Source organism: Geospiza fortis, unplaced genomic scaffold (assembly GCF_000277835.1).
Source record: "Geospiza fortis unplaced genomic scaffold, GeoFor_1.0 scaffold1130, whole genome shotgun sequence".
NCBI lineage: Eukaryota > Metazoa > Chordata > Aves > Passeriformes > Thraupidae > Geospiza > Geospiza fortis.
In genome coordinates this window covers 97,827-106,903 of record NW_005054690.1, presented here as the reverse complement: position 1 = coordinate 106,903, position 9,077 = coordinate 97,827, and the positions used below count along the sequence as shown (strand labels likewise).

Genomic DNA, 9,077 nt, shown 5'->3' with positions numbered 1-9,077 from the left:
TAGTGGTCCTAAAACAAAATTATTTGTTACAAGTGAACTAAATATGGCCCAACATTCAAGCATTAGTGTGTAAATCTGCAGGGATGTTTAAATGCTTCTAAGTGGATTCTTTGCTGTACTTGGTCAATGATCTAGAAATCTGCCAAATTTTAAAGGGCATTTTAAAATGAGATCATACAGGTAACCAGGTAAGACCTAGTTTTCTGTTGTTTTTAGACATGGTGGGGTTTTTTGTTTGGCCTTTGGTTTTTGCATTGGTTTTTGGGGTTTTTTTTCTTTTATACTGCTACTAAAAATGTTATTTATTATACATACTCGGAATAGTTTTTGAAGTGTGAAGTGCATTGAGTCACGTGAAGTCATGCCTTATGGACAGGCATTCAAGAAGAGAATCATATTGAAAAGGTCAGCCTGACATTCACCAGTAAGGATCTTAGTCAGGTGTTTTATTATGTGAAACGTATTTCTTTGGATTCTCTTTTCAGTAATCACAATATTTAAAGGTAAAGTGGAAGAAGTTGAATTACCTGTGGATCAAGTAGACATCATCATCAGCGAGTGGATGGGTTACTGTCTGTTCTATGAGTCAATGTTAAACACAGTCATCTTCGCACGAGACAAGTGGCTGGTAGGTGCTCTGCATGTCGTGCTCCTCGCTGGAGCAGTCACCATTTATTTTCTGACTACAAGCTTTCCCTTCCCTACTGTCGCCATAACGAGACACAGTCACATCTCCAAGTGCCATTTCCCAGGCTTTAACGAGGAGATGACAAAGGGAACCTCACTGAAAGAGCTTTGCTTTTGATTAAGTGCTGGCTGGCCAAATTTGCCTAGACACTGTCTAATGACATTGCCGCAGGCTGCAAGGCTAAAGCTGGTGTGCAAATCTGAAGGAAAACAATAAAGGCATGCAAGGGGTGCTTGTCTGGTTTTTGTATGTGCAGTTCAAAATGTGATGTCTTTGTCAGGTGAATAGATTACGAGATCCATTTCCCCACAATTCATCAACAGAAACCTGGAGGGCTAATGTTTCCAGACCGAGCTGCTTTGTACGTGGTAGCAATTGAAGACAGACAGTACAAGGACTTCAAAATTCACTGTGAGTAAGCACCTGCCAGTAACATTTTCTGTGGTTATTTCCCTAAAATCTTTCATTTCCAGTGGCGTACTGTGATCTCTGCAGGCCAGAATTCCAATATGAATGTGAACTCTGAGAAAATGTTGGTCTGCTGATAAGTTCAGGAAATTTGCAGTAATTTAAAGAGCACTAAGGAGAAATGCATGTATAAACTGATGAAGACTTTGCTTAGAGTTATATTAATACCTCTAGCTATATTTAAAATGTGGATTAAAGGAGATTTAGTTTTGTTGTTGTTTTGATAAATATATAATCCATCATAACAGCCACAAAGCCCAGTAATATTGTTTTGCCATTCAGGCCCTTATTTTTGTTTTTAACATAATAAAAAATATAAAAGTAGTAAGATGCAAATAATTTGTACCTGTGAAGAAATAAACCTAGAAAAAATTATATCTCCATGATTGCTTGTCAAAAAGAAAAAACCACACAACAGGTATAGGTTTTTAAAAAACATTTAATGTGAGAATTTTTAAATTAAAAATAAGGATCAGAAATTTAAATTTCTCTTGTATGTTAAGAAAGGGTTATAATTTTGGGGTTTTTAATACTTCATAGATGCATAAAATTGACATTTCCTTTGCTTTTAAAATGTTGGGAGAGTTTTCTTGAAGTATCATTGAATAACTGCTGCTGTTAGTGACATCTACAAGTGACCTAGTCCAGGCTCCTGCTGTGATCAAATGAACAAGTTTTACATCATTTCATTCTTCTTTTCCTTTCAACATTTCTTGATTTTATTTATTTTTCAAAGCTGAGCAGCTTCACTTAAAGGTATTTTCCATTATGGGAAAAAAAAGAACCATAAAATTCCTTAGCAGCTTTATTAACCAAAGATAATTTGGGTTAAATCAGTGGGTTCAGACAACCTTTACATAAAAATGCCTAACTCTTCATTCCTTGACTCTCACCTCCTCCCAGAAAAGAGGCTTGGTGTTTCTATAAACAAATTCAGTGCTAATACACAGAACTGCCAGTTGGTCAAAATTGTTATTTTAGGTCAAAAGCGAGCCCAGTGCAGTGGGGAGGTGACAAGAAGTCTCTGTAGGTGCCAGGAAGGATTATATCTCCCCCTCAAGCACAGCCTAGATTTTTCTCCTCAGCTATGTGATGACCTTGACAGTTAAACTCCTTACAAAATGTACAGATTCAAATTGATGTATGAGGCATCCATTCTGTAAAGGAATCAGAGCCATTTTGGCCTAAAATCTTTCATTTTGCTTTTGAACGCCTTCATTTCTAGACTTTGATATTTTTCTTTTCTCACAGACAATACATCTGTTTTCAAATTGTTTCATTTTGAGCCATGTGAAAAAATGTACAGTCATCTTTTCCTTTTCTAAAATGTTGTTTTCCTTTAGGACACCTTACTTTCTGATTTCACTTCCAATTTCCCTTCCCCTCCTTACCTTATATACCTCTGTGTCTGCAGTTATTTCTGTCCCACTATCTATCTGCACCACCTTGTCTCTCCTTTCCATTTATAAATCCTTGATGGTGTCTCCTTACATTTCAATTTTTCATCTTTTTCTCTCTTAAGGAGGATAGAGTCTTGGCTTCATATGAGATGCAGACCTGAGCATTTTAAAGAGTGTTCAAGAACGATTATATTGATAAAGAAATAACGCAATAGGAGGTTTCTAAAAAAATCTAACTTTTGATTTTCTAACTGAAGATTAATGCCAGAGAGTACCACTACAGTCAATTACTCTGATTTACTGCAAAATGTAAAACATATAATTTTATTTTTTACCTCTTGTGACAGCTCTGTCCCTAAGACAGATTGGGCCACATATTTCAAAAGTATCCCATGTGGGCTGAGGTGCGGTAAATTATAGAGGCCTCAATAATAAATAAAGAATTAATAAGTTGTTTCTTCAGGGTTTCCTAGTTAATCTTTTCTGAGTAATCACATAGAAATACATGACTTTTTAAAATGTAATCTGAAGTTCTCACATGCTCATGATGCCTGAAACAAAAGTTTCAGCTCCCCTGAAATGTTGAGAAATTCGCAACCCAATAAAGAGATGATAAAGAGATACCAAAGAATCATTCATGTCCATGTTTTTCCAATTTAGGAATATGCAGATTTTTATATCACATGACATTTTCTGTCATACTCCTCTGGAAACCCCAGTAGCTCAAATGCTATGCTCTGAAAAAAACGAGACACTTCAAACATGCTCACAAATATGTTTATCTGTTTACTTTGTTTTTTGTTCAAGCCATTTATAAAAACACTCATGGTATTCAGTTTAGATTTTGAGATTAAGCACTGAATGGACCTTGACTTACATGCTTCAGAAGACAAAGATTTCACTTATTTGAAGGTCCTTGTTTTCACTTTGTTAAGCAACCTTAAAAGCAAAGCCAGTGTACTTCTTCATTTTTCAATGTTTTAATTTTGTGCAAAAAATCCTCAACATGATAAGAAGCATCTATTGGAACACTCAGAAGAACAATTCAAATATAGAGGATTGGCATGGCTTTTAAATCTTTTCAAAGTGAACCTTTTGCTTTTCTGTCATGAGGTATGTGCAGATTTAAACTTGGAGTCCCAACTATTGAAACCCACCTGCAATTCTACTCCTGCCAGTAATTTACTTGCTGAAACTAAAACTACTTAAATAATCAAAAGAGCACGTAAGCTGCCAGTTGAGTGGCAATCTATGAGAAAAACAACAACAACAACAACAAACCCCAACACTCAGCCTGACATCAGATGATTTTGGGCAACAATCACAAGTGTCTAAAGCCACAAAAATCCTTGACAAATCTCATTTAAAACAGTTTTGGAGACACCAAAAAATAAAGGGCCACTTGTTCAAAGATGTACATTGAGGGCTTATTTTGCCAGAACTGCATTATCTGGAAAACAGCAATGATGACATAGATGCCCCAGCTGGAGCAGGGAGCAAAGAGCTGAAGGAGACATCTGAAAATTAGGGGATGGTAGAAATTCTTTCAAAAGAAAAATGCTTTGAGAAGCAAAAAATATTTTCTATTATTGCTGCTAACCTTGATGAATCCATTTGCACTGACAGGGTGGGAGAATGTGTACGGCTTTGACATGACCTGTATTAGGGATGTTGCCATGAAGGAGCCCTTGGTGGACATAGTAGATCCAAAGCAAGTGGTGACCAACGCCTGCTTAATAAAGGTTTGGTAATTCTGAATATACCTCATTGTGACTGTTTACCCCTAACTGCAGGGTTCTTTTGGGACCTGCTGCTTATGTTTTGCTTACTTTGAAGCAGCTGCAGAAGGCATCATTGCAGAATGCTGCCACACTATGAAGGAAAATTGTGCAGTTTTAGATTAGCCAGTTCTTGCATGTTTCACATGCTCAATATTGTCACATGACCTGAGCATGAACACTGATACCTTGATTTCTTATGGAATTTCCCAAAGCAAGATGTTCCTTGTGTCTTACAAATTTTACATGTGCAAATACTGGATGAAGAGAGACACGGTATATTTAGATATGAATTTGAATTGCCCTGCCTTTTAGTAAATAGAGATTGGAAATTACTGATTGAGCGCTGCTGAGGAGAAGGGGTAAATGATTCTGTTTGCAGTAAGAAAGTCTGAAGCATCAGTTCTGAATTGATGATGAAATAATTAACTGCAGAACATGTGATCAGAATTGGAACTCAATTTATTTCTCTAACTTCATAATTCTTAGCCTTATATAGAATTCTCTCTCAGCCCCAACATCTGCACCCAGAGTTTAACTGGTACCCTGCTCTACATCTGAGACAGAAAGGTCACTAAACCCTGTTCACAAGATCATGTTAACAATGAAGGAACTCCCTGCAGGAACACTTGAAAGCTCTAAAATTCCCTTCAGGTGAAGGAATCCTCATGTGGGACAACTGTCCTGAACAAGGCTGTCTGCATCAATAGCACTGGTGGTACCAGGTCCATGAATCCAAGAGCTCATTTATCCCAAAGAAACAGTTCTATCTTTTCCCTTTCACTTTTTGCCAATGAAAAACAATTAAATAAAATATTCCCATATGCAAAAGGGAAAGCGGTGCCTCCAGTATGCAAAACCTTTACTGGAAGCAGCAGAAAGGAACAGAAGCAGAAACTCTGCATGAGTACGGATGCATGCACAGTCCATCTGCACTGAGGGGAACACAAGATGGCTGTGCCTGAAAACAGCCTCAACCAGAGCAATTTAAAATTGCAGCACACACAAAAGAAACAGCTATTTAGACTCTATGAAATATGTCCAGAGAGAAAGAGATCAGGGAGCAAAATGGGCTGGCTGCTCTGGAATAAAAAGCTGCACACCCTTAATTGAAGCACAAATCCAACGCTTTATTTAGAAGGTCTTTGAAAGTAATTTAGTTTAAGATGACAGACAACAATTTTCCAAGTGTTTCTATTCTGGTTTTATATTTAGTTTTGACATTTTTGTCCATAAACTGAATGGTGCTGTACCATGTAGAGGCACCATGAGAGCAAAGCAGGTAATAAGTACACAAGAACAAACCACCCTCCATTCCAGAATCAGTCGCTAATCTCACAAACTGATCACTAAGCAAAGAGAAAATTGTCAATGAAAAGCATGAAGGAGGGAGATTTATCTTCAAGATAGCAATATGAAAGCAGGAAAAACAGACTCTGTAGTTATATATTTTTAAATTTAATTTATTTTTGCACATGATTTATTTATATAAAATGCATTTCTTTTCTCCTGAAAATATTTGTGAATTCAGAGAATAATATTACCCTAAGAAAACATTTGAGAATAAACAAAGCCATAATGTTTAATTATTCAAATGTTTTATTACAGCACTTTTGGATAGCACAGCTTGTTCATATTAAATTCACAGAGGGATTTTTAGGGTTGTATTCAACCCAAAGCCAGCTAATTTAGGGTGCCTACCAGATGAGTCTGGGTTCTCCCTACATTAGTCATTGGATGGACCAGTCACTACATACATTCCTCAGAGACCAGTCAGAGCCTTGTGCGTCTGCAGTTATTTCAATTATTCAATTTTAATTTAGATGCTCTGAACAGTTCTACAGAATCAGCAAAATAAGACATCAACTGTGCATGCTGTGTAGCCATGGCACTTACCAGACATGCTGGAGACTTGAGTAAAATTTCCTCTTTTTTACTCCTCAGAAACTGGATGTAACTCAAGTCCTGAATGCTTTAAGGAACTTTAGGCACTGGACCACAGATGCACTAGGGGTGGTGCATGCAGGGAATGCAGCATCCTCTCTGATGTGAGAGCCATTCTCTTTTGCATGACCTCTTAAATACATCTGAGGGACACGGGAATTGTCCTGCCAAATAGGAGTCCTGTGTTTAACGTCCACAGCAAATCAGCCAGTGAGAACAAAGCATCTTCAAACCACCAGAATCAATAAGTGAACTCAGGAATAAGTGTAGAGGTGTCCTGCTGGGGGCCTACTGCTTTCAGTAACACTGCCAAAAATATGGAAAAGTTTGTTTCGTACTTAGTAAAACAGTTGTGTTTTCTTCTCTGATCCAAAAACAAACAAACAAAGAAACAAATGAAAGAACTCCATCAAACCTGGACATCCACTGAGATTTGCACATTTAGCTTATTTCCATGCTCACAAAGTCCTAGCTGAGTAACCTGACTGGGAAGGAGACAGGAAAGAGGTGTCATGGCACTCTAGAAGCAACCTTAACTCCAGTTTCTATCATTTGTCTCCTGTGCAGTTAGCTGTGATGAGTGTTGCCATTTTATATAAGAATATATGGTTGCCAGAGTACAATTCAAGGAGATCACCAAAACCAGACTTCGCCATTCTCAGAATTACATTAATTAATAAAAAACATCTCTTACCTTGTGTTGTATAAAAGCTATGTTTCTGTCCTAAAAAAAAGGGCTGAAAAAATGACCAACAGTTTATTTAGGATATCTTTTTAATATTTTTGATAAATTTCTACTGACTTCTCTAATGAAAATATTTCCTAGCGCTTTTGATTCTACTTTACCCTGCACAGCAAACACAGCTCAGAGAGAGGAAGCTAGCTCCCTTTTAAGTGCCTCACCACTACACTTAAGTCCCAATTTCCCCACAGTAAGATCACTAAAAAGACACCAAAAAGTACAGAAGTCTGCAGCTATTACCCACCAGTCCAGTTTAGCAAATTGGCAAAGCAAATTCTGCAGGCTGCTGTGGAACTCTGCCAGGAGACCTCAGAAGTTCTCATTCCTACCATGCTTTTTTCTCACACTCTTTTGAGGGGGAAAAGCCAAAAACATTTTAAGGTTATCGCAGCTTTAAATGACTGGTTATATGCATAGGTCACATAGGAGAAACACTAATGCCTCAGGGTGTCATTGCAATGCAGTAGAGTAATTTTTATTATGGTTAAGTTGTTCTTGAACAATAATGTTAACCAGACAGGCCAAAGCTATGGCTTGCTTAAATCGTCTCCCCATAAGTCTTCCAAGTCTCAGAAACACATATGTGGTCCATGCAAAGACCTTAGTAACTGAAATATGGCTGCATCTTTCTATGTCTCTTTTTGCAGTCCTACAAAGATTACAGAAGGCAATTTCTGCAAGAGCCCTAAAAGAGGCTAAAAGAGCCCTCTAATGGGCAGTCTAGACTCTGCTCTCCATTCTTGTAGTGCAAGTCCTAAGAAATTCTGGTGAGGTCAGAGAAACAATTCCTGACTTCAGCTGGTAGAGAAAATTTGGATTTCTGCCTACAAAAAATTCTGTTTCCCTGTGTGCATGAGCAATAAGGGTACCAGAGCAATGAGAATGAGTAATGAAGGTACCAGAAAGTGCATACATTTCCCACAGCATTAGAATAGTACTTCTGACTTGCCATCTTCCCTATCATCACTACAACTTTTGGAAACAACCTAGATAAAAGCAGTACCTAGCTGGGAAAATCAGATCCATCTGAAAAACAGAGTTTAAGCCTTGAGCAGTGGGATTTAAATATTGATGGAAATAAGCAATCCTGAAGACTACATTGTCCCTTCCAACTACTGCAATCAAGCTATAGTATGATTGACATAATTTGTTTGTCTTGTTCAAGAGCAGGATCCCTGTGCTCACTGTTTGGAGTCAGTTACCTGACACAGGACTAGAAAGCATCACCACCAAAAAGAAGGCCCCTCTTGTGCCTCAAATGTTTTGACTGCTTGACACTGTCAAATCACTTTCCTTTCCAGAGATGCAAAAACAAATAAGGTTATTTTTACTAAAAACCCAACTCTGGCATCTTTCCTCATGCTGACAGTCCCTGATGATAAAAGAACTCGAACTGGACCTATATATCCATTTCAACATCTACCTGTATTTATCAGAGCACCTTTTTACCCTGATTTTCTCCAGCTCCTACAGCCCCTCCCTGCCATTCCCAAGAACACACACTCTTCAGTGAGTGCCCTCTCTGTCAGCTTAGTCAGATAACTGCCTCATTTGCTTATGATTTGATATATTAGAATATACCTCTGATTTCATACAGTTTTAAAAAGCTGCCAGTCATCTTTGTGTCTGATCATTAAATGAAATACTAAAGTACCTCATTTTAACACTTAACCCGAGAGTCAGAGACATCTGCGTGTAAATGTCATTTCTTTCTCCTCCAAACAGGAAGTAGATATTTATACAGTGAAGACTGAAGAATTGGAATTTACTTCTGCATTCTGCCTCCAAATTCAACGCAATGATTACATTCATGCTTTGGTCACCTATTTTAATATTGAATTTACAAAGTGCCACAAGAAGATGGGATTTTCTACAGGTAATCTATATTTCTTTTAATTTCATATCTGTTGCTATGAGTCTATCAGTGCTGCTGGTTAGATGGTACAGGAAGGTTTAATGTATCACCACATTTGAATTTCAGTGATAAAAACTATTGTAATTTTGGGGGATGTGAGCAGGATGGGGAAAGGACAACAGCTTATAGGAATTCTGTGGAA

At 37.6% G+C, this 9,077-nt stretch overlaps 1 protein-coding gene across 1 annotated transcript in view; it reads left to right on the top strand.

The window, feature by feature from the left end:
- LOC102044603 (protein arginine N-methyltransferase 8) overlaps window positions 1-9,077 on the top strand; it is a 56,392-nt gene that overhangs the window by 41,974 nt on the left and 5,341 nt on the right. Inside the window, exons 5-8 of the mRNA XM_005430852.2 lie at window positions 486-628; window positions 1,012-1,099; window positions 4,183-4,298; window positions 8,746-8,896. Coding sequence (XP_005430909.1) covers window positions 486-628; window positions 1,012-1,099; window positions 4,183-4,298; window positions 8,746-8,896 — 498 coding nt within the window. The remainder of the gene's footprint in view (window positions 1-485; window positions 629-1,011; window positions 1,100-4,182; window positions 4,299-8,745; window positions 8,897-9,077) is intronic.